General features: G+C 36.8%; 1 protein-coding gene across 1 annotated transcript in view; it reads left to right on the forward strand.

The window, feature by feature from the left end:
* Window positions 1-27,081, forward strand: part of XPR1 (xenotropic and polytropic retrovirus receptor 1) — a 250,301-nt gene that overhangs the window by 136,692 nt on the left and 86,528 nt on the right. Inside the window, exon 3 of the mRNA XM_082701743.1 lies at window positions 23,838-23,939. Within this exon, the coding sequence (XP_082557869.1) occupies window positions 23,838-23,939 (102 nt within the window). The remainder of the gene's footprint in view (window positions 1-23,837; window positions 23,940-27,081) is intronic.

Consider the following 27,081-nt stretch of genomic DNA (forward strand, 5'->3'; position numbering starts at 1 on the left):
TATAATACAGTACTATCATTTTATTTTCTTGCTTTGAACTTTTGGAGCTTCTTCAGGCTGGCTCTTGTGTCCTTTTTAGAGAATTTATTTTCTGGTATCATAAGATATTCCAGGCTCACTTTGTATTTTTCCTGCACCAGCCCCGGAATCAGTCTTTTTTCTGAAGAGCCCTGACTCCTTTTATCGAAGCATGGTATTTGGAAAACAGGATCTAAGGACTAGCTGTGCTCATTGTTAGAATATCATTTTTCCTACATTCTGACAGAAGAAAGAGCCAGGAGAGAGAGAGAGAGAGAAAGAGAGAGAGAGAGAGTGTGTGTGTATACCCTTGCATATACACATATCTGTTTCTGTTTATTTGCATACATTTAACAACTGTGAATTCACACTGGTATCTGATTCCACTCCCAACACATAAAGTTCTTTTTCTTTGTTTTTAGCTCCCCAAGTCCTAGTTCCCTAGTACTCCTTCTTCTGTTCTGTGCCTGAATTCACCTGATACTCCTTTTCCCAAGAGATATAGACTACGTATAGTCAATCATTTAATGTGTTAGGTATGCTCAGAGCTGTTATAGTGAGTAATGTTTCTGAAAAGAGTTATTTAAGAGGGTAAATGTCAGAGAACAAGGGAGATAATGTGAATATGAATGCTGGGGTTCGGGGAAGAGATGATTTTGGCATACTTAGGAAGGAAATGTTCAGGCAGAAGGCCAGCTGGTCTTAAGGTTCAGAGGTGAGAAAAGTACGATTGATTCAGGGAAGTGAATATAGTTCAGGATGGCTATACAGGTTGAGACATAGAGTTTGTAGTTTCATACCATTGTGGTTGGAAAAGATGCTTGATATGATTTCAGCCTTCTTAAACTTACCCAGACTTGTTTATTGATCTAACATATGATCTATCCTGGAGAATGTTCCCTGTATGCCTGAGAAGAATGTATGTTCTGCTCTTGGTAGACTGAATGTTCTGTAAATGCCTTTTAGGTTCATCTGGTCTAATTTACAGTTTAAGCCCAGTGTTTGCTTACTGCTATTCTGTCTGAATTATCTGTGCAGTGTTGAAACTGGTTACTGAAGTCCCCCACTGTTACTCTGTTTCTGCTTCTCCTTAGAGGTGAGAATCAACCCCCCCTCTACTCTGGGAGAAGCTGGGAGTTGGGAGTTCCCTTCTGATTGGCACTTTGCTAAGGGGCTTATGGCAAGAACATATCCCAGTCTTTCCTGATCATTTCAGTAGGGATGATGTGGACATTTTCTCATTCGCCTGCTCTGTCAGAGACACTGAGCTAGTTTCTGAATTTTTTTTTTTTTTTTGCAGAGGGAAATTATTCCGTAAGTAGCTGTACATTCAGCGTACCTGTGGGAAGAGGTGAATTCAGGAGCCTCCTAAGTCACTGTCTTGGACTAAACCTTCAATGCATGTTTTGTTTTAAGAGAGATGCAGCTAGAAAGAAGGCTTTAGTTGCTTGGGATAAGAAATTAGATAAGGTTTTGTTTTGTTTTGTTTTTGATTCAGTTGACTGTGTTCTTTTTTCTTCAAGAAAATAGGAACTTTACCACTTGTCCAAATCTTCTATTTAAATATTTAAATAAAATCACTGTTTTTAAAATTGCATTTTAGTAGCCAATTGTTCATTTCCTTATGTTTATTGTTTTATATACTTTTCCTTTGCTCTTTCTCAGTACGATTCTGGGATGCATTTTGTTAATTTTTTGTTAATCATTTTAAGAGTCTTTTTGTTGGTGGTGGCTTTTCTGCCCTAATTTGAAGAATACTGAATAGTCTCAGAATATAGAGTAAGAAGGAAGCATATAAAACCCTGGCTTTGAGGGAATTTGAGTTAAGAATTTAATTTTTTTTTAAGTTGGTATGTTTCTATGAAATCAATAAAATTAGGAATACTGGGGAAATTTTTCAACAGTTTATGGATCTTAAAGAATTAGCAAAGAGTAAAAACACCTTAATTTTTCAATACTTATTTTGTTAGAAAACTGTGGTTCCTCTCTTTTTATATCTGATTGGAATATTGATGCTATATTCATCCTAAATGTATTCTATCTTTAGCTAGGTGCCTTGCACTTTAGAAAGAAACAAGGTAGTTGCATAACTGTAGTTCTTTGAAAGCTGTATTTCTGGAATAAGTAACCCTAGTGGTTTTACTTCATACGGTTCATTCTTGTACTCATGTTTGCAAAAAAAACAATAAAAAAACCCTGAAAATGCAGTTAAGCTAATATTCTTAATCTTGGGTAGTCAGATATTTTCTTTATGCTTGCTTATAATAACTCCAGTCTTTTTTTTCTTTTTAAAGATGTTATTTATTGATTTATTTAAGAGAGAGAGAGAGAGAGACAGCATGAGCAGGGGGAGGGGGAAAAACGGACTTCCCTGCCTCGCCGAGAGCCAGGCTCGATCCCAGGACTCCTGGGTCCTGACCTTAGCTGAAGGCAGTCCCTTAACCTACTAAGCCACCCAGGTGTCCCTAATAACTCCAGTCTTTTTTTTTTTTTTTAAAGATTTTATTTATTTATTTGACAGACAGAGATCACAAGTAGGCAGAGAGGCAGGCAGAGAGAGGAGAAAGCAGGCCCCCTGCAGAGCAGAAAGCCAGGACCCTGAGGGCAGAGGCTTAACCCACTGAGCCACCCAGGTGCCCCACTCCAGTCTTAATAGTATATATGACCTGTTGCTTTGCAGAAATGAAAAAGAACTGTGGTAAGTAATAATTCAGCTAAAGGTGGATTTAGATAAATTTAAGTAAGTGGCTTTAAATAATGGCATTCACTTTCCAATTATATGAAGTGATTAATTAGGCTATCAGAATTAGCAAATGGAAATCCTTCAGTAAAGACTAGATAATTCTCTTGAAATATCATCTGTATACAAATTAGTATTTTGTCATATTGATTAAGTAAAGAACAGTGCTGGAAAAAAGTCCTTTATTTATTGTCCATTAAGGAAATCCATTTCCAGTTCTTCAATTTATAGTAAATCCTGAAATTGATTTGCTTTAGTAATTGCCAGCAGTCATGCAGGTCGTTTCAAATAGACATTCCCCGATTTTACAAAAGAAAGCTTGGTCTTTTGCCAAATCTGATTTTTGTTACAGTGGTTTACCTGCATAACCCGCAAAGGGATAGTCTGAAATACTCAAATTGTTGGCGTGGACACTGAGAAAGTAAGTTTATTTAACAGGATAACAAATCCTTTTGAAGTCAAATTGTTTCATTATTATTTTCAATGAATTGAAGGAAGAGTTGTGAGCTTATATATATTAAAACTAATTTTAAACAACAGATCCATATGCAGTTTTGGGAAACACATAGAAGGAATTCAGAAAATTGATTTTACTACAACAGACTTTCATTCTGATCTATTTATTTATGTGAAAAGAAATTCTCAGCACTTACATCTATAGGATAAAAATAGTGATATCAGTGCTTCTTCATTGTCTTCATTGTCATAATATTCTACCAAATGTGATGCCCATCTTTCCAGCAATAATATAACATTTATCAGTGGGTATATGAGCTAACTGGGAGAAAAAAAATCCATCTATTTAAATTTAAAAATTAAATTTATGGGGCGCTTAGGTGGCTCAGTTGTTAAGTGTCTACCTTCAGCTCTAGTCATGATCCTAGGTGAGATCAGTCCTCATCCAGGTCCCTGCTCAGCAGGAAGGCTGTTAAGTGTCTACCTTCAGCTCTAGTCATGATCCTAGGTGAGATCAGTCCTCATCCAGGTCCCTGCTCAGCAGGAAGGCTGTTTCTCCTTCTCCCACTCCCTCTGCTTATATTCTCTCTCTCCCTGTCTCTCTCTCTGTCAAATAAATAACTAAATAAATAAAATAAAATATTTAAAAAATAAAAAATTAAAATTAAATTTATTTTCAAGTTCGAAATGGCATTTTACTTTTATGTTTAATATTTATCAAACTATTACATATATATGATGTGTTAATATATTGTATTTCAGTAACTGAAATGATAATCCAATGTAGAAGAAATTTTAAATATTTACAACTTTATGGTAAGGAGAGTTTTTGTATTTAAATTTTAACATATTCATTAAATGGCTAGGAAGTATGATAGGAAAATCCATTATTGATGTTCAAACCCAAAAATATATTAGAATAAATTCTGTAATATAAGTAGAGTGGAAATACAAATTCAGGAAAACAAAGTAGAAGAAAAAACCCAAAATGATATAAAATTTCCAACTGTTAGAAAACTGTTAGTTTGTATGTTCACTAATGAATGATAGTGGCTATCATATTGCTATGGCATTTAATAGCCACATTTAGAACAATGTTATTTTATTTGAAAAAATAATTACAAAGTAACAGAAATTACATTTATTATTTTTTTAATTAACATACAATATATTACTGGTTTCTGAGGTACAGGTCTGTAATTCATTAGTTGTATATAATACCCAGTACTTCTTATATCATGTGCCCTCCTTAATGCTCATTACCCAGTTACCTCATCCCTTGACCTCCTCCCCTCTAGCAGACTTCACTTTGTTTCCCATGATTAAGAGTCTCCTGTGCTTTGTCTCCCTCTCAGGCTTCATCTTGTTTTATTTTTTCCTCCTTCCCCGATGATCCTGTGTTTTTTTTTTCTTAAATTCCACATATGAGTGAGATCATATGATAATTATCTTTCTATGATTGACTTATTTCACTTAGCATAATACCCTCTAGTTCCATCCACATTGTTGCAAATGTTACCATTTCATATTTTTTTTCCAATGGCTGAGTAGTTTCCCATTGTATATATACCACATCTTCTTTATCAATTCAGCTGTCGATGGACATCTAGTCTCTTTCCATAGTTTGGCTGTGGTGGACATTACTGCTCTAGACATTGGGATGCAGGTGCTTCCTTAGATCACTACAATTAGTATCTTCAGGGTAGATACCGCAGAGTGCATTTGCTGGGTCATAGCTCCATTTTCAACTTTTAACTTTTTGGAGAACCTCCATATTGTTTTCCAGAGTGGCTACACCAGCTTGCATTCCCACCAGGAGTGCAAGAGGTTTCCCTTTCTCCACATTCTTACCAGCATCAGTCCTTCCTGACTTAATAATTTTAGCCATTCTGACCAGTGTGAGATGTATCTCATTGTGTTTTTGATTTGTATTTCCCTGATGCTGAGCAATACTGAACATTTTTTCATGTGTCCTTTGGCCGTTTGTGTGTCTTCTTTGGAGACACATATCTGCTCACGTCTTCTACCCATTTCTTGATCGGATTATTTGTTCCTTGGATATTGAGTTTGGTGAGCTCTTTATAGATTTTGGATACTAGCCCTTTATCTGATACATGTCTCATCCTGTCCATTGTCTTTTGGTTTTGTCGACTATTTCCTTTGCTGTGCAAAAGTTTTTTTTTTTTTTTTAAAGATTTTATTTATTTATTTGACAGAGAGAGATCACAAGTCGATGGAGAGGCAGGCAGAGAGAGAGAGAGAGGGAACCAGGCTCCCTGCTGAGCAGAGAGCCCGATGTGGGACTTGATCCCAGGACCCTGAGATCATGACCTGAGCCGAAGGCAGCGGCTTAACCCACTGAGCCACCCAGGCGCCCCTGTGCAAAAGCTTTTTATCTTGATGAAGTCCCATGAGTTCATTCTTGCCTTTGGAGATGTGTCTAGCAAGAAGTTGCTGAGACTGAGGTTGAAGTGATTGTTGCCTGTGTTCTCCTCCAGGATTTTGATGGATTCCTGACTTGCATTTAGGTCTTTCATCCATTTTGGGTCTACCTTTGTGTATAGTGTAAGCAAATGGTCCACTTTCATTCTTCTGTATGTGGCTGTCCAATTTTCCCAACACCGTTTATTGAAGAGACTGTTCTTTTCTTTCCTGCGTTGTTGAGGATTAGTTGAACGTAGAGTTGAAGTTCTATTTCTGGGTTCTCTATTCTGTTCCATTGATCTGTGTTTGTTTTTGTGCAAGTCCCATACTATGTTGATAATTAGAGTTTTTTTTTAATTAAAGATTTTATTTATTTATTTGACAGAGAGAGATCACAAGTAGGCAGAGAGGCAGGCAGGGGGTGGGGGAAAAGCAGGCTCCCCGATGAGCAGAGAGTCCAATGCGGGGCTCAATCCCAGGATCCCAAAATCATGACCTGAGCCGAAGGCAGAAGGCAAACCCTCTGAGCCACCCAGGTGCCCCGATAATTAGAACTTTGAAATAGAGTTTGAAGTCTGGAATTGTAATGCCACCAGTTTTGGTTTTCTTTTTCAACATTCCTTTGGGTATTCGGGGTCTTTTCCAGTCCCGTACAAATTTTAGAATTATTTGTTCCAACTCTGTGAAAAAAAGTTGGTGGTATTTTGATAGGGATTGCATCAAATACGTGTAGCTTGCTCTAGGTAGCCTAGAAATTTTTAAGAATATTTGTTCTTCCAGTCCATGAGCATGGAACGTTTTTCCATTTCTTTGTGTCTTCCTCAATTTCTTCTATGAGTGTTCTGTAGTTTTCTGAGGACAGATCCTTTGCATCTTTGGGGCATAACAGGAATAATAAATAAACAGGGTTATTATAAATAAATAAATAATAAATAAATAATAAACAGGGTTTATTCCTAGGTATCTTTTGGTTGTGGGTACAGGTGTAAATGGGATTGACTCCTTAGTTTCTTTTTCTTCTATCGCATTGTTAGTATACAGATATGCAGTTAACTGTGCATTGATTTTTAAACCCTGCCACTATGCTGAATTCGTGTATGAATTCTAGCAATTTTGGGGTGGAGTCTTCTAGGTTTTCCACATAGAGTATCATGTCATGTGTGAAGAGTGAGCGTTTGACTTCTTGCCAATTCGGATGCCTTTTATTTCTTTTTTGTTGTCTGATTGCTTAGGCTAGGACTTCCAGTGCTATGTTGAACAGCAGTGGTGATAGTTGACACCCCTACAATGTTCCTGACCTTAGGGGGAAAGCTCTCAGTTTATCCCCATGGAGAATGATATTCGCTGTGGGCTTTCTGTCAATGGCTTTTATGGAACTGAAGTATGTTCCCTGTGTCCCTCCACTGTGAAAAGTGTTCATCGAGAAAGGATGCTGTACTTTGTCAAATGCTTTTCCCATGTGTATTGATAGAATCAGATGGTTCTTATCCTTTTCTTTCATTAGCGTCGTGTATCACATTGATTGATTTGCGAATGCTGAACTACCCTTGCTGCCCAGGAATAAATCCCACTTGTTTGTGTTGAATAATCCTTTTAAAGTACTGTTGGTTTCATGGTGATAATTTTTGCATCCATGTTCATCAAGAATATTGATCTGTAGTTCTCCTGGTTGGCGGGATCCTTGTCTGGTTTTAGGATCAAGATAATGCTGACTTCATAGAAAGGGTTTGGAAGTTTTCCTTTTATTTCTATTTTTTGAAAGAGCTTCAGAGAAATAGGTATTAATTCTTTAAATGTTTGGTAGAATTCCACTAGGAAGCCATCCAGCCCTGGGCTCCTTTTTGTGGGGAGATTTTTGATTACTGCTTCAATTTCCTTCCTGGCTATGGGTCTGTCCTGGTTTCCTCTTTCTTCCTGGTTCAATTTTGGCAGTTTATACGTCTCTAGGAATATATCCATTTCTTCCAGATTGCATAATCTGTTTGCATATTATATAGTTGCTCATAATACATTCTTATCATTGTTTATATTTCTTTGTTGTTGGTTGTGATTTTTTGTCTTTCACTTGTGATGTTTCTTATTTGGGTCCTTTCCCTTTTCCTTCTTGATAATCTGGCCAGGGTTTATCGATCTTATTGATTCTTTCAGAGAACCAGTTCCTGGTGTTCATCTGTTCGCCTGTTCTTTTGGTTTCTATTTCATTGATTTCTGCTCTAATCTTTATTAATTCTCTTCTCCTGCTTGGCTTAGACTTTATTTGCCGTTCTTTCTCCAGCTCCTTTAGGTGTAAGGTTAGATTGTGTATTTGAGACCTTTCCTGTTTCTTGGGAAAGGCTTGTGTTGCTATATACTTCCCTCTTAGGACCGCCTTTGCTGTATCCCAGAGGTTTTGAAAAGTTGTGTTTTCATTTTCATTTGTTTCCATGAAATTTTGAAAATTCTTCTTTAAGTTCCTGGTTGACCCATTCATTCTTTAGTTGGATGCTTTTTAGCCTCCTTGTATTTGAGTTCTTTCCAAATTTCCTGTTGTGACTGAGTTCAAGTTTCTAAACACCAGTCTTTTGGTACCAGTTGAGGCCTGATTTGTGTGTGCTAGTATGTGCTCTATTCTGGAGAAGTGTTCCTGTTATGCCCCAGTAATGGGTCCATGATTAAAGGAGCGAGACTGATACAAAGTGAAGGTCAAGCAACGCTTTATTTCGCACTAAGCATCAAGAATCTAACCAAATGTTCGGGCGGCACCTCTTCCAAGAGAGGGCGACACTTCTCTGTTTCACAGGCTAGCTTCTAAGGGCGAAGGCCATGTGGTCGGGCCTGGCCACCCACAGGTGACCAATGAGATTGTAACACATGCAGGAAACTCCACAGTGATGCTAGGTGACCAGTTGAGTTACAATTTACCCTAGTAGATATTTCAACCAGCCTATTACACTTTGATTGGGATTGGCGCCAAAAAGGGCTCCCAAAGAGCAGGGCCCATACTCCTTGGTAACCAGGGAGACAGTATGCATGCCCCCCACTAATCAGATGTCTCCACCTGGTCTGACCCACCTTTTTATCTGGGCTTTGTTACCTGTATATCCCCTGGGGAGAAGGGGAGCAGGGACAGTTTCTAAATAGGTCCTTACAGTTCCATGTTCACTCGAGAAGAATGTGTATTCTGTTGCTTTAGGATGCAGTGTTCTAAATATATCTGTGAAGTCCATCTGGTCCAGTGTGCCATTTGAAGCCCATATTTCCTTGTTGATCTTTGGCTAACGTGATCTGTCTGTTGCAGTGAGGGGAGTGTTAATGTCCCCCCCCATAACTGTATTAATTATCAATGTGTTTCTTTAATTTTGTTATTAACTGGCTTATATAATTGGCTGCTCCCAAATTAGGGGCATAAAAATTTACAATTGCTAGATCTTCTTGTTGGATAGACCCTTTAATTATAATACACTGTCCTTCCTCATCTCTTATTAATCTTTGGTTTAAAATCTAATTTGTCCAATATAAGGAATGTTACCCCAGCTTTCTTTTGATGTCCATTAGCGTGATTCATGGTTTTCTATCCCTTCCCTTTCAATCTGCAGTTGTCTTTGGGTCTAAAATGAGTCTCTTACAGACAGCATATCAATGAGTCTTGCTTTTTTATTCAATCTGATACCCTGTGTCTTTTGATTGGGGCATTGGCCCATTTACATTCAGAGTACTGAAAGATTTGAATTTAGTGCCATTGTCTTACCTGTCAAGTGACTGTTACTGTCTATTGTCTCTGTTCCTTTCTGGTCTGTTACTTGTGGGCTCTCCCTTTGCCTAAAGAACCCCTTTTATATTTCTTGCAGTGTTGTTTGATGATCATAAAATCTTTTAGTTTCTGTTTGTCCCTGAAGGTTTTTTATCACTCCTTCTGTTTGAATGACTTCCTAGCTGGATAAAGAATTCTTGGCTGCCTAAATTTCTCATTTAGCACCATGAATATATCCTGCCAGTCCTTTCTGGCCTTCCAGGTCTCTGTGGATAGGTCTGCTGCCAATTAATCTTTGTACTATCGTAGGTTACAGACCTCTTGTCCTGAACTCCTTTTGGGGTTTTAGGTTTATCTCTAAGACATGCAAGTGTCATTAATATATGTTGGGGTGTTGACTCATTTTTATAGATTTTGAAGAGTGTTTTCTGTGTCTTCTGTATTTTGATGCCTGTTTCCTCCCCAAATTAGGGAAATTCTCCTTTATAGTTTGCTTCAGTATACCTTCTGCCCCCCTCTCTCTCTTTCCTCTTCTGAGATCCCAATTGTTCTAATATTTTTTCACTTTACGTATCATTTATCTCTTGATTCCTCCCCTTGTGATCCAGTAGTTGTTTATCTCTCTTTTTTCAGTTTGTTTATTCTCCATCATTTTGTCTTTTATATCACTAATTCTGTCTTCTGCATCATTTATCCCAGCAATTTTTTATTACATGTCACTAATAGCCTCTTTGATTTTGACTTGATTATATTTTAGTTCTTTTATTTCTCTAGAAAGGGAGTCTCTAGCGTATTCTATGCTTTTTGAAGCCTCGCTAGTATCTTTATAATCATCGATCTATTTTCTAGTTTCGACATCTTACTTATACTGATTTGGTCCCTGGCAGTCAGTACTGCCTTTGTTCTCTTTTTTGAGTTGACTTTTTCTGTTTTGTCCTTCTGTCCAGAGAATAATAGATGAATGAGAGAACCAAATACTACAATGGCAGTAATAATAATATGGAAATATACAATAAACAAATAGAAGAGACCCAAAACCAATAAGGAAAAATTTAACGGAAGGAAAAAGAGAATATAAAAGTACAAATGAACAGAATAGAGCAATACACTGGATTATGTGTGTATTTTGGTCTGGTTTTGTTTTTTGAAAACTAGATCCCAGTATTGTAAGGGACAAAAAACACATATGAACAGAAATAAAATTAAATACAATAAAAGGATAGAATGTAACTGTAAAAATGTAAATTACACAAAAGGAGGAAACAAAAGAAAAAAAACCCAACATCAAAAGAAAGCAGAGTTATAAGCAGACTGTGAACACAATAGAGCAGTACACTCTCTCCCAGGTATATTTTAGTCATTTTGTTAAAAGAAACTACATCTGAAAATTTTAAAGAAAGAAAAAGTTACATATGCAAAAATAAAATTAAATACGTTGAAAGGGTAGAATGTACTGTAAGGATAAAAATTTAAAAAAAAACCAAAAACTTTAGAAGACCAAACATCAATACAAAGAAAAAAAAAAAGGTAAAAAGAAAAAAAAAACGAACAAAAAGAGAATTTTATCAAACTGATGAATAGAACAGGACTGTACACTAGATTTCAGGTGTATTTTGGTCTGTTGGAAGAAACTGCATCCCAAGACTGTTAAGAAAAACATATACATATACAGAAAGAAGATTAAATATGACTATAGACAGTGTCAAATTGAAAATTCAAAAAGATTTTTTAAATAGTTTATAAGAATTGATGAAAGGAGAAAAATTTTAAATTAAAGGAAAGACTAAAAATCATGGGGAAAAACCCTGAATTTTATGTGCTCTATTCCTCTATCAGTGGAGTTTTGCAGTTGTCACTGTTGGGTAAACTTGGTCTTGGCTGGATGTTCTTGCTGATCTTCTGGGGGAAGGACCTGTTACCGTTGATTCTCAATTGTATTTGCCTGAGGCAGAATTGTATAGCCCTTGCCAAGGGGCCAGGGTATGGAATCTGCTCCCGTTTGGTCTATGTGTCCTTTGTTCCCTGAAGGCTTTCCGCACAGCTTTAGAGGATGAGAATGAAAATGGCGCCCTCTCAGTCCTTGGAGGAAAATTGAAAGCTTAGGGCCCTACTCCTCAGTGAGCCCTCAGAGTTTAGCAGTCAGTCATTCCTGTCTCCCTGGTCTCTGGCTGCCGTTGATGGTCATCCGGCCGGTGACTGGGTGTTTCTGTCTCAGGCACATAACCCCTTTTGGAATCTCCAAATTCTGTAATCTCCTGTGGCACACTCTTGTGCCGCTCCTCCCAGCAGGGGGAAGGGGTGGGTGTCTCGTCATTTTTGCCACTTTCTGGGCCCCTGCTCCAAGAGCCGTGGCTTGACTGTGCCATGGTTCGTTGTATATGGCAACCCCTATTTGAGAGCCCACTCTTGGGCTCACTGTTTGCAGCTGGCTTCCCAACTGTGTTACCTGGGAGGTCTCTGCACTCAGGTACCCCACATCTCCTGTGACCTGGAGGATCCTGAGAGCACAATGTCTCAGCTAGTGTTCCACCCCTGCTTAGCCATCTGAGTGATGGCCTTCACTGAAGTAGAGTTCTAAATGTTATGATTTTGCACTCCAGTGCTGTATCATTTGCTTGTACTGGCTTATTGAGGCTCCCTACCTCCATGGTTTATTTTCCCATATAGTGCCTTGGAATCACTTCTCTGCACCTTTTATCTTAAAGAGAGAAAGTGGTCGCTTATCTATTTGTAGAGTTGTAACTATTCTTTTCCTTGATCTCTGGTTGAGTTCACAGGTGTTCAGAATGACTTGATAGCTATCTAGCTGAATTCCTGCGATCAGACGAAATTAATGTCTCCTATTCCTCTAGCGTCTTGGACTCCCAGAAAATACAGTTAAACTACTTAAATGTATACAGAATCTTTTGTCATAACAAATATATGCAAAATCGTTTTCCAGAATTTTTTTAGAGGTTGCAAGAGCAAAAAACATTTGAAAACACTGGTATGTACTTGCTTTACTACTGAATTATGCTCAGGATAGAATTATTTATCATTACTTCATTTATTGGCATTTTTTGCCTAGCAGATACTAGGTAAATATTCATTGGGGTCATAGTCTTGTTATCAGAGTTAGTGCCACTGAGTTTAGTTTCATCTCAGTTATGTATCACTGTGTAAACTAAAAGAATTTTTTGTTGTTTTACCACAAGTATTTTAAAAGCACATTTAGTGAAACCTCAAGACAGATCAGAAAATTCTGTTTAGGACCACTTTAACCTAGTTGGATTTTGTAGAAATTAGCAGCTTTAATTATGGAACAGGAAATTTGGAGCTGCCAGAGCTTTAGAGTGATGTGCTGTCATTTGTCAAAGTGATGTCATTTGGCCAATGATGCGCTGTCATTTGTCAAAGAGAAAACCAGAGCCAGAGGGGCACTTACTCAAGCTAATACAGGTAATTGACAATAGAACCATAACCTGGTGATTTTACCTCTAGACTGTTTCTTGAATTTCCCTGCTTATCTCTAGTGTCTTCACCCTAGTTAAGGCTATCATGACCTCTCATTTGACATCTACTATAGTACATATGAGTGGTCTCCCCACATCCCTTCATTTACAAAGCATATCTGATCACAGTTTTCCTCCTCTTAAAATTCTTCAACATATAAACTTGGTTATAGGAAGAAGACTAGTCCTTTATCCTGGAAAGCTGTAACTGATCAGACCCCTGATTGTCTGTTTGGCTTTAACCACCATCTTTGTCCCCCTTCCCTCCTGGATTCCAGTCACACAGAACTCTTCAGTTTCTCAAATGTACATGCATGCCCATTTCTGTAGCATCTATATGCCATTCTTGCAAATGTGCTTAGAGCTCTTTCAGTCTATCCAGATGCCTACTTATCCTCCAGATTTCATCTTAGATGACACTTAAGAAGATCCCACACCTCCCTTCCTCTGAGTGTGTGCAGACTAAATAAGTGCTGTTGCTATTTTTTCTCATCTGTACATTTTCTGAAAGATCTATATTACATTTGTATATTTATGTGATTATTTGATTAAAGTCTGTTTTCTCAGGTAGAGTGAAATCTCTGAGGGTGGAGTTTACATGGATTTTGTTTATCGTTGTATCCCTAGTGTTTGCCCCATTGCGTGATATATAGAAGGCACTTAATTCTTGTTGAATGAATGACTCTTAGTTCTATTTCTACTACACCAATGATTTTAGAGTAACATTTTTATTTTTGGAATCTTCTTAGCCATATGCTTTATATAATTCACCCATCTGTTGATGAAGTAGCATTTGAGAAAAAATAGAATTTCAAGTTATTTATTCCTAATTTGTAAATCACACTTTTTAAAAAAACACATTTTTTTCTTAAAAATGTGAAATCAGTAGTGCTAAATATTCTTCCTATGTTTGATAGAACCCGGTCACATGTTAATTTTTATTCATCAACTCTTTGATTTATGAGTAGTTTTTGAGAAGCTAAGAAGTCATAGAATATACTGGATATGGAATATAAAAATGCAAAGAGTTGGTGGCGATATTAAAATTAGTGCCTTTCAAACAGTGTTCCACAAAATAATGTTCTTGGAAATTTTACTAGATACTCTCCGCCCTCTTTTCCATCTTTCCCCTGTCATTCCCCCTCTACCCCAAGGAAATACTGGGAACATAATATACCTATCTCTTTCTCATTGAATAATAACAGTGTATTTTAGCAAAATAAAGCGTCTTTTGCCTTTAAGCAGAGTTTTTCAGTTTTGGCACTGTTGACATTTTGGACTGTTAGATCATTCTCTATTGAGAGGCAGGGAGAGAGAGGATGATGTTTCCAGCATTGTAGGATGTGTAGCAGCATCCCTGTCCTCTATCCATTAAATGCCAGTAACACCTTTCCTGTTACTACAACAAAAAATGTCTCCAGACACTGCCAATGACCCTGGGAGGCAAGATCATTCCCAGTTGAGAACTACTACCTTTTTTAAAAAAATTATTATTTATTTATTAGAGAGAGAGCGAGAGAGAGCAGACACATACAAGTTGGGGTGGAGGGGCAGAGAAACAGGTAGACTCCCCACTGAGTGTGGAGACTGCATTGGAGGCTCCAGGACCGTGAGATCATGACCTGAGCTGAAGTCAGACACTTAACCCACTGAGTCATCCAGGCACCCTGAGAACTGGTACCTTAAAGAGACCTGTATTTATACTCCTATTTCCGAAACTTATTTAAACTCCTTGGAATTCTTCTCCTCATTCTTCTCTTCCTCTACATACCTAATGTCCTGGGAAGTGTTATTTTAAATGATCATTTAGTGAAAGTAAACTAATTCTACTTTTTATTTTTCAGCTTTTTAGACTCCTGCCTAAAACCCTTCAATATTTTTCATTGCACTTAGAATAAAATTCAGACTCTCTAACATGGTCTTTGCCTACCTCTCTAATCTTAGCTCCAGTTACTCACTACCTGTTCTTAGTTCATTGTAACCTGCCTTTCAGTCCTCAAGCACCCAGTTCCTTTCCCAATATGTTATTCCCATTCTGTGTGTGTGTGTGTGCACAATAGAAATTTATCCTCTTAGAGTTTTGGAGGATAGAAATTTATCCTCTTAGAGTTTTGGAGGATAGAAGTCTGGAAGCAAGATGTCAGCAGGGCCATGCTCCTTCTGAAAAGTCTAGAGGAGCTGGCCATCAATCCTGTGCATTCATTCCTTGGCTAGCAGCTGTATTATTCCAATCTCTACTTCTGTCTTCATAGGACATTATCCCTATTCAGCTGTGTATCTCTTCTCTTTTTTTTGAAAAAATTTTTAATTTAAATTCAATTAGCCAAGGTATAGTACATCATTGCTTTTTGATATAATGTTCAATGACTCATTAGTTGCATATAACACCCACTGCTCATCATACCTTGTACCCTCTTTAGTGTCCATCACCCACTTACCCCATTCCCCTACTACCTCCCTTTCCACAACCCTTGATTTGTTTTCTGGAGTCAGAGTATCAGATGGTTTGTCTCCCTCTCTGATTTCTTCTTAACATATAATGTATTATTTGTTTCAGGGGTACAGGTCTGTGATTCATTGGTCTTACACAATTCACAGCACTCACCATAGCACAACCCTCCCCAGTGCCCATCACCCAGCCACCCTCTCCTTCCCACTGCCCTCTCCTCTAGCAATTCTCAGTTTGTTTCCTGAGAGTAGAGTCTTAGATGGTTTGTCTCCCTCTCTGGTTTCATCGTTTCATTTTTCCCTCCCTTTCCCTATGATTCTCTGTCTTGTTTCTCAACTTCCTCATATCAGTGAGATCATATGATAATTGTCTTTTTCTGATTGACTTACTTTGCTTAACATAATACCCTCTAGTTCCATCCACGTTGTTGCAAATGACAAGATTTTGGGGGTTTTTGATGCTGTTATTCCCATTCTTGAGAATCATTTTGCCCTTCCTCTTTCTCATCCTTTAGGTTTCAGATTAAATGTCATCTCCTATGAAGAAGTCTTTTCTAACCATTTCTTACCCTACCAAAAGGATAGCTGTCCATCCCAGTACCTGCCTTCCATCTCATATCCTGTTACCCTCCCAATACTTTTCAATTTTTAATTCATTGTTTATTTGTGTGGGTTTCTTTCTGCCTCATCACTTAGAATGCAAACTCTATAAGGGACAGGAGCCACACCTGTCTTGTTTATCATTATGTATATACCCCCATCATTTAGCACAGAGTCTAGCATCTAATAGGCACAATAATTATTTGTTGAATAAATAAATGAATATGTTTTATCAGTATGTTTCTGTTATAGGATTAAACTTGGAGCTAAAATTTATTTTACTGAGATATAATTCACATACTATAAAATTTACCCTTTAAAGGTAATTTAAGAGTTTCTCATACATTCACCAATTTCTACAACTATCCCCCCTACCTGATTCCACAACATTTTCATCACTCCTCATTCCCTGCTCCCCCAGCTCCTGCTAACTACTAATCGACTTTCTACCTCTTATGAATTTGTCTGTTTTGGACATTTCATATAAATGGAATGTGTAGTTTTTAGTGCCTGGCTTCTTTCCCTTTATGTAATGTTTTCAACATTTATTTCATGCTATAGCATGTAGTGGTACTTCATTCTTACGGCTGAACAATAATCCATTATATGGACAGGCCATATTTTGTTTATCCATTCATCTGTTGATAGACACTTGGATTTTTTACTTTTTAGCTGTTAAGAATTGTGCTGCTATAGACATTTGTGTATAAGTTTTTGTATAAATATGTTTTCATTTCTCTTGGGTATATACCTGGAAGTGGAATTGGTAAATCACATGGTAACTATATTTAATTTTTTGAGGAACTTCCAAACTTTTTCCAACATGCTTGTACCATTTTTACATTCCCACTAGCAATGTCTGAGAATTCCAGTTTCTCCTCATTCATGGCAACACTTGTTATTGTCTGTCTCTTTTTTAATCATAGCATCCTAGTGGGTATGAAGTGGAATTGTGGTTTTGATTTGCATTTCCCTATTGATTAGTGATGTTGAAATGTTTTCATTTGCCATTGGCCATGTGTGTGTGTGTATGTGTGTGTTTAGAAATGTTTATTCAGATCCTTTGCCTGTTTTTTTTTTTTTAAGATTTTATTTATTTATTTGACACAGAGAGATCACAAGCAGGCAGAGAGGCAGGCAGAGAGAGAGAGGAGGAAGCAGGCTCCCCTCGGAGCAGAGAGCCCGATGCGGGACTCGATCCCAGGACCCTGAGATCATGACCTGAGCCGAAGGCAGTGGTTTAACCCACTGAGCCACCCAGGCGCCCCCCTTTGCCTGTTTTTTAATTGGGCTATTTGTCTTTTTATTTGTCCTTTATATATTCTGGATACTAGACCTTATATGATATATGGCTTGTAAATGTTTAACCCATTCTGTGGTTTTTCTTCTTCATAGCACTCATTTAAACATAAATTTTTAAATTTTGATGATGTCCAATTTATCAAAACTTATTCTCTCATCCCTTCTGCTTTTTGCGTCATATCTAAGACGCCATTGCCTCATCTAAGATTATGAAGATTTATGCCTGTTTTCTTTTGAGAGTTTTACAGTTTTAGCTTTTACATTTAGGTATTTGATCCATTTGGGTAAATTTCATTTATGGTGTGGGGTTGGGTACAACTTAATTCCTTTGTGCATGAATATCCAATTGTTGAAGTTTCATTTAAAAAAAAATTTATTAATACATCATAATTTTTCACAAAAATTAACACTGTTTCAACATTTGCCATTAAAAAAATAATGTCTGAGGGTGCCTGGGTGGCTCAGTGTGTTAAAGCCTCTTCCTTCAGCTTGGGTCACGATCCCAGGGTTCTGGGATCGAGCCCCACATTAGGCTCTCTGCTCGGTGGGGAGCTTGCTTCCTACCCTGCCTGCCTCTTTGCCTACTTGTGATCTCTCTCTCTCTCTCTGTCAAATAAATAAATAAATAAAAATAAAATCTTTATAAAATAAATAAATAAATAAAATCTTTAAAAGAAAAATAATGTCTGAAGCACATCCTGTCTACCATACATTATGTTGTGCATAGGATTTTTAAAGATTTTTAAAATCCCTGTCTTCAGTGTCTTACAGATCTGGAAATTAAGAACATCGAAAGTTGTAATAAAAAGTTGAATAGAACATATAAGTAAGGTATTTGAAGAAATTAATAATGGTTTTAAGGACTTGGTTTTTGAGAGAATACATATGAAAGATGACATTTCTGCTATAAAAATAAAAATATTCCCAGGGCAGCTGCATGGCTCAGTTGGTTGAGCATCCAGCTCTTGGTTTCTGTTCAAGTCATGATCTAAGATTGGTGATCGAGGCTTTGCATTCAGCAGGGAGTCTGCTTTAGTTTCTCTTTCCTTCTCCCACTTCCCTTGTTCATGTGTGTGTGTACACTATCTCTCTCTCTCTTTCAGTCAAATAAATAAATCTTTTTTTTTTTTAAGATTTTATTTATTTATTTGACAGAGATCACAAGTAGGCAGAGAAGCAGGCAGAGAGAGAGAGAGGAGGAAGCAGAGAGCCCGATGCTGGGCTCGATCCCAGGACCCTGGGATCATGACCTGAGCCAAAGGCAGAGGCTTTAACCCACTGAGCCACCCACGCACCCCTAAATAAATCTTTTTAAAAATATAAAAATAGAAATATTTCTGGCAATTGCTGTAAAAAAGCATTTGGTGGTGGTTTCTGTGCAGTAGGAATGTTAACTCACTAATGGTGGGGAGGGATGAGAAAGAAATTTTCTGTCATCTATAAATTTGAGGTAAAATTTTGACCATAATAGAGGTGACAAAGAAATCTCTTCCCTCTCTCTCTCTCTCTTTCTCCCTGTCTCTGTTTCATAAACTGACTGAATTAGTATTTATTTAGCTCACAGCAAAGGGTTCTCTACGGAAATGTTCTCTGAGTCATTCTTCACCAATTCTGGTGAATTTTTTTTTCACCCCTTTGTCTGCCTTTTTTTTTTTTTTCTGCTGATGCTAACCTTATAATTGTTGATACATCTTGCTAAGATTTGCAGTTATATATGCTACCTTTTTAAAAAGTAGCCTTAGTCTTTGAGACTTATTATTGAATTCAGAACATGTTAAATTCATTGTATTAGTGAGTGTGGGCTCCCATTACAGAATACCATAGATGTTTGTCTTAATCAGTAGGACTTTTTGTTTTCACAGTTCTGGAGGACTGAAATGCAAGGTCAGGTGCAGGCTTTTCTGGTAAGGCCCCTCTCTTCAGGCTTGCAGAGGCCCTTCTGGCCTCTGGTTTGATAAGCTCGTTAAAGATTTTGGATACTAGCCCTTTATCTGATATGTCGTTTGCAAATATCTTCTCCCATTCTGTCAGTTGTCTTTTGGTTTTGTTAACTGTATCTTTTGCTGTGCAGAAGCTTTTGATCTTGATGAAGTCCCAATAGTTCATTTTTGCCCTTGCTTCCCTTGCCTTTGGCGATGTTCCTAGGAAGATGTTGTTGTGGCTGAGGTCGAAGAGGTTGCTGCCTGTGTTCTCCTCAAGGATTTTGAGGGATTCCTTTCTCACACTGCGGTCCTTCATCCATTTTGAGTCTGTTTTTATGTGTGGTATAAGGAAATGGTCCAGTTTCATTTTTCTGCATGCGACTGCCCAATTTTCCCAATGCTATTTGTTGAAGAGGCTGTCTTTTTCTCATCGGACATGCTTTGCTGAAGATTAGTTGACCATAGAGTTGAGGGTCTATTTCTGGGCTTTCTATTCTGTTCCATTGATCTGTGTGTCTGTTTTGTGCCAGTACCATACAGTCTTGATGATGACAGATTTGTAATACAGCTTGAAGTCTGGAACTGTGATGCCACCAACTTTGGCTTTCTTTTTCAATATTCCTCTGGCTATTTGAGGTCTTTTCTGGTTCATATAAATTTTAGGATAATTTGTTCCATTTCTTTGAAAAAAATAGATGGTATTTTGATAGAGATTGCATTAAATATGTGGATTGCTTTAGGGAGCATAGACATTTTCACGATATTTGTTCTTCCTATCCATGAGCATGGATTGACTTACTTTTCTTTGTGTCTTACTTACATTTCTTTGTGTCTTCCTCAATTTCTTTCATGAGTACTTTGTCGTTTTCTGAGTATAGATTCTCTTCCTCTTTGGTTAGGTTTATAACTAGATATCTTATGGTTTGGGGTGCAATTATAAATGGGATTGACTCCTTAATTTCTCTTTCTTCTGTCTTATTGTTGGTGTAAAGAAATGCAACTGATTTCTGTGCATTGATTTTATATCCTGACACTTTACTGAATTCCTGTACAAGTACTAGCAGATTTGGAGTGGAGTCTTTTCAGTTTTCCACATGTAGTATCATTATCATCTGCAAAGAGTGATAGTTTGACTTCTTCTTTGCTGATGTGGATGCCTTTAATTTCTTTTGGTTGTCCAATTACACTAACATTTTGATGCTTACTCTCTGATTGCCTTCCTAAATGGCTTTATACATTTATAATTCTCACCAGCAAGGAGTGGAAGTTCATTTACCTTTACCATTGCTGAAATAATATTTTAAAATTTATTTCAATCTGATGGTTTAAAAGTTATATTTCATTATTTTGAAATCACATATAACTGATATCTAGAATGTTAAGGATCCTTTCTTTGTTGGCCATTTGTATTTTTCTATGAATTGCTCTAATTGACCCATTTTTCTTGTGGAGTATCTCTTTAATACTAATTTGTAAGTAAGTTTTGAAGTCTATTTTGCATTTATTTTAAATGTTGCAGATATGTTTTCCCTGTTTGTTTATGGTATCTTGTGGAATGGAGATTTTTCATATTGTGAGAATGTCAGTCATTCCCTTTATGGCCTGTTTTGCTGTTTTGTGCAGTGTTAGGAAAACTTTCCCCATTAGAGTTGTTTAATTTTTTTCTAGTATTTTATAACATTGTTTCTTTAATTCCATTTGAAGTTTATTTAAATGAATGGGTCAACCCTATTTTTAATATGGTCCATTATTTTCTCATTGATTTGAAGCATGGTTTATCTTATTCTTAAATCTCTATGAACCATTTCTCCTGAAGTAGACTGTTCCTGTGAAACCTTGTGTAAGCCAAAATGATGTGAAGACGCAGTTACCATTAATTTATATAGAAACATTTTTTAGTGCTCCCAGAAGCAAAAAATATCCTTTCTTAGGCTCTTCTTAGGACATACTTTGCTAACAGATGCACAAAATAAATGAAATAAAGCGCAGATGCTCACAGACATAGTTCAAAGTTGTGATGGCTTGTTCGTGAGATGCTGAGTGCAGTTCCCAGGGAAGGAGCTTGGTGGTGCCATTCTTACTACCCAGGCTGCTTGCTGCCTTTGTAATGGCTTGCTACAAAACAAATGCTGAAAACTTTTTTTTTTTTTTTAAACAAAAATCCTCTACAGATTTCTTTTCAGTTAGCAAACACCAGTACTCATATTATGCCTTCTGTAAAAACAAAGTAGTGTAACTTGAACTTTCAAAAATGGGGGGTACTTGTATATGCAGATCTATTTTCATATACACTTCTTTCCTCTTTTCTCTCTTTTTGCCATTACTTTTTAGTGTTGCTTTAATCTTATTCTACTCTCTTCTGATTTGTGGCTATTAAGTTATATGTGAACCAGAAATCTACATAAAGGACTACTGGTATTTTAGGTAAAACATGAATAGAATTGTTCATGCTTTAAAAATACATAAAATTGGGGCACCTGGGTAGCTTAGTCGTTAAGCATCTGCCTTTCGCTCAGGTCATGATCCCAGGGTCCTGGGATTGAGCACCATGTCGGGCTCCCCCCTGAGTGGGGAGCCTGCTTCTCCTCCTTCCACTCTGCCTATTGTGTTCCCTTTCTCGCTATGTCTCTCCAAAAAAATAAGTAAATAAAATATTAAAAAAATACATACAATTTATTATATGTTTTCATTTCTGAGGGGCTTATTTAGATTTTTGTTGTTGTTGTTTCTAGCTCTTAGTAATACTTCACTTTATTTTGAAGATTTTGTTTATTTATTTGAGGTAGAGAGAGCATATGAGCAAAAGTGGGGTGGGGGGGGTCAGAGGAAGAGGGAGATCATGACCTGAGCCAAAGGTAGATGCTTAACCAACTGGGCCACCCAGACATCCCTCTTAGTAATATTTTAAATAGTTGATGTTGTTTAATATGTGACCTCTGTATAAATATTAATATGTTAAAATTACTTTTTAAAATAGCAGCTATGTTTAGATTGCTTTAGTGAAAAACTTTGTTCCTTTAATAGAGAAACAAAGTAAATATGACCAAGCCTATATTTTGCTTTTGGGTTTTCTTTCCTAACAATACAATAAAGAATAAAATAAAAATGAAAAAAAAATGGGTTATAAAGTAGAATGAGATATCACTCTGACATTAAATCAGCTGCAGCTAAATGCTATCAAGAGCAGCATCTGTTACTATGGATCATCTCTAATTCAGGGTCACCTTAAAAGGAAGCTTTGACTTGCTTTATGGTTTCTAAAAATAATTCATAGTCGCCTTGGGTAGCTATAGCCTTTACTGTACCTAAATTACAGAGCTTACATGAGGAACTTAAAGTGGCCACCCTTTCTGTACTGCAAAATCAGTAGAATCCTGCATTGTGTGTTAAGTTCTAAAGCATAAGTAATAGAGAAGTAGATGTATAAATAAGTCAAGGATTTGTGTAGTGATAATTTTTCTTTACATTTGTGTTATTCAAATTAGATGAATAGATTTGACATGCTTTTTAGAACTTCATTTTAAGTTTTTTCTTTAAAGTATCTCTGGTACAAAGAATTAGTATGTACATGTGTGTTGCATATTACTCAGGGAAATTCTGTTTCTCTTATTTCTCAATAGATGAGTTGTTTAAGGGTTTTGGGGATAGCACTAAGATTTGAAACAGCTGGGGAACATTAAGGGTTTTTGGGATAGCACTAAGATTTGAAACAGCTGGGGAACATAAAAGGACCTATACTTTTTCTACACATTTGAAGCTTAGATTGCCCCCAGAGATCCAGAAATAGGATAGTTCTAAATTATGATTGGCATCTGGATTCTAGGCAGATCTCACTTGGAAGAGAAGCATACCTTTTTAGGCTTGGGGGTTCCTAAAGCCACATCTATCTGTACTTAGGGTATTCAGTAAATTGACAGCTATGTAACAGTACTCACAAAGTGGATCCAGCCTGCAGAGGCATGTATTGATTGGACTACACTGTGTTTTAAAATATCTAGATTTGTGGCTTGTCCTGCAAATGGGAAGATGTGACAACTTTAACCCATCACCACAGGGCAGCAACTAACTAGATGGACATGTGCTCTCACTTGACAGAATCTATACCACTCCTTAACCTGAAGGTGTCAGTTGCCATTTATCACCATACTTGTACAATCTCCCATTTGCTCAACTCACTTGTGTTCCTACTCTGCAACTATAGGCTTAAAATACATAATTTATAATCATTAGTCTACATTTTTTTTCTGTATCTGGTGCAGCTAAGTGAAAATGAGTAACAATTTAATATAGTAGAAACAACTCATTTTTTTCCAAGAACATATATATTTATGTCTTCATTTTCTGTTCCTCTTTTTATTCCCTGAAATATTTACTCTTACGAAATTCTACTCATTTCAACACCCAACACCTTGAATCTTTTGGTCACATCTGTCCACAGTAGTGTCTTCTTCTCCTAAAGTTTTAGAATATTTATTTTTTTTTCATCACTATAACTTTATTATAGTAGAAACTTAGAGAGTCTCACTCAGTTAAAAAATGACTGTGTTCCTATGAAGAGCCCTTTCATTAGTCTTTGCTTAATGTGGTTCACAGTTCATTGTTGTCATTTGGAAGAATAAGGAAGTAGTACCTTTCAACTTTATTTCCCTAGTTTTCTTAATTCGCCTTTGGACATCATATTTCAATACTGTTTTCCTTGCTTTCAGTTACAGATGAGGACACGGTAAAGAGGTATTTTGCCAAGTTTGAAGAAAAATTTTTCCAAACCTGTGAAAAGGAACTTGCCAAAATCAATACATTTTATTCAGGTGAGTAGTTTTTTGGTACAACATGCAGGGAACAATTTCTGCTGCTGAGGAAAGAAAAATTCTCCCATATCAGTATTTAACCTTCTGATTGTAATTTTTAAATTGGGGCTTGTTTTTCCTCCTATATTGTACTTAGGGATATTTTCTTTAGCTGGGGTAGGAACGCATCTAGTACCTCAATAATTTAAGCCTAATACAGTCATTGCCTAGTTTCTTTTGCAGTTGCAAGGATTTGGGAACCTCATTGTGAACTAGTACTTTGATAGAGCTTCACTGAAGACCAATCTGAAGCTTGGTCAGAAATTTGATTTTATTATTTCAGAGCTAAATTAGACAGTTCCTGCTTATTAATTACATTACTTGGCCTATCCATTGTATGGAATATTACTTTCTGTTTCTCTAGAGCATTGTCTCCAGAGTGACATCTACAAGATGCTATTGGAGTTAAGAAGGAACTACTAGAACTTCCATTTATTTATATCTGGCTCTTTAAAATTCTGTTATATATATATATATATATATATATATATTATATATAATATATTTAATATATATATATTTAATATCCTACTCCTTTAGTATCTTTTTTTCATCCCACAAAGCTCAGGTTTCTTGACTCCTTCATCTATTCCAATTGTCAAGGCCCCCCCCCCCACCAGAATTATTTCCCTCTTCATCAGTTATCTTAACCACTTTGTCCCTTGTGCTTTTTAATTTCCTCACCCTCATTACCTTGTAATGCTTCTGCCCAGTGAAACTCCCAACTGCAGACCAGACCAGCCTTTTACCTTCTTTATGCCTACCCACATGCTGCTTAGGATAGCCAGGTGAAAAAAAATCACAGCAGAACAAATTTAAACCAGTATTAAATTCACTGTTAGATTCTTAACTATGTCATCAAAGCTTCCCATGGGTCCTAAAATATTTCCATGCTCCAAAGTGGGTTCGTTTTATTTTATTTGCTTTTTTAGTAGGCTTCACACCCAGCATGGGGCCCAACACAGGGCTCAAACTCATGAACCCACAACCCTGAGATCAAGACTGGAGCTGAGATCAAGAGTCAGATGCTCAACAAACTGAGCTACCCAGGTTCCCCTCCAAAGTGTTTTTCTAAACCCAACACCATTCTTTTGAATTCTCTCACCACCACCACCACCAATTTCTCCGTTATGCTCATTATACCTCCTTCTTTACAAACAAATAAAAAGGACTTCAGGGGCGCTTGGGTGGTGCAGTGGTTAAGCATGGAACTCTTGGTGTTGGCTCAGGTCCTGATCTCAGGGTCATGGGATCAAGCCCTGCATCAGACTCTGAACTCAGCACAGAGTCTGCTTGATTCTTTCTCCCTCTCCCCCTGCACACACACACACTCTCTCTAAAATAAATAAATAAGTCTTCAAAAAAAAATTTTTTTTTTAAACTAAAGAACTTTAGCTCCTATTGGTGTATAATATGTATGCATATCTATGCCACTCCTCCCCTAAGTACTTGTTGACAGGTTTACCCTTAACTTTTTTCCCTCCAGTCTTTTTAGAAAAGATAGCCTTCTTAGTCTCTGGCAAATCTCTACAACTGCTGACCAAATTTTAGCTCCTCGAGACCTTGCTCCAGTAATTACTTCTTCTAAGAATTAGTAAATAAATGCATCACTGACCTCTCTCTTTACTGTTTAGTCTCCTTAGCAAGTCACTTCCTTCTAGCAAAAAAGAACAAGAAAGGAAGCAAATACCTTAATTCTGTGTCCTCATCTTTTGCTTATGACTGGACTTCCTAGGCAAAGAGAGCAATTTATGCAGAGGCATAGAGCCGTGAAAGGACATGGTATATATGCATGTCCTTTACACTACTTTGTAAGCACCTAGAATGCAGAGACAAAATAGAAATATTATTTGAAACTGCAATGGATAGATTTTTAGCAAGAGAAAAATGTACAGAGAAATTGCAGTGTGCAAGAACAAAGATAATTTCTGGTTAGGAGGTAGGAGGAGGAGAGGAACCAGCAGTGTAGATGGAGAAGGAGAGGGCAGCCATGAAGAATGAGAAGAGGAAGCTAAAAGAGGAAGGCAAGTGCAGGGGAAAGAGTGTTTAGACTGAGAAAGGCCTATAGTCTATGACCTAAGGCTGTAAATGCAAAATGTAAAAGGTCCAGTTAATTAGCATTTTTATTTTGCTATGGTTTTTTAGGGAAGGATCTCTGAACCCAACTCTGGATAATTTAGATCAGAAAGAGTACCTAATGCTTCTTGGTATACAAAGCAGAAGAAATATTTATTCTTAACAATAGATACATATTTTTAATATGTTGAGTTATAACAAAAACTATATACGAATTGTAACCCATTGCATCTGATCAGATATGTGTGTTTTATGTATGTTTGTATGCATCTATATATGTGTGTATATGCAATATATTTAAACAATTAACATTTTTTCATGGAATTATTATTCCTTACCATGTGCAATATATTCTGTTTTCTATATTTATTTCTGTTTGATTTATAAAATGCTGATTTATGATCCACAAATTGCTTTTATTACCCCATATTGGGTTACAACCCCAGTCTAAAAAATGGTATCTTAGATTTTATCGCTTTTCAAAAATAATCTTAGGGTTTCTACTATTAAAAATTGGCTATGATTATAAATGACTTTTTCCTGTTAGTATTGGCAGGGCCAGTTGGGCTTGTCTCTTGATGTCACCACAGAGTAGGTACAAATTGATAATCTTCAGACTAACTTTTTGCCACATCAGGAAGTGATAGGTAATATGAAGACATGATTGACAGAAACAGAATTTGGCACTTGTCCTAGACAGTATCATTTTCCCCCTTATTTAGCCACCTTCTCCATGGGAGATTGTCTTATAGACTGCAATTCTCATAAACGAGGGCACAGAAAAACCATAAATAATACAGGGGTGAGTTCAGCTTATAAACGTACCTCTGCCCACTTGTGGAGATATTTCACAAATTATTCAATGGTCAGCTAAAAATGGTCACTTTAAAATGAGATATAGTCTTGATTGAAACTTCTAAATACCCCAAACAAAATGCTATACAAGCTAAACAAAACAGAATGAATACTACTAAAATATAGATACTAATTTTCATATCAGTTCTTTTACCTACCAGTTATATTTTGG

This window comes from Mustela nivalis (assembly GCF_964662115.1).
Source record: "Mustela nivalis genome assembly, chromosome: 16".
Classification (NCBI taxonomy): Eukaryota; Metazoa; Chordata; class Mammalia; order Carnivora; family Mustelidae; genus Mustela; species Mustela nivalis.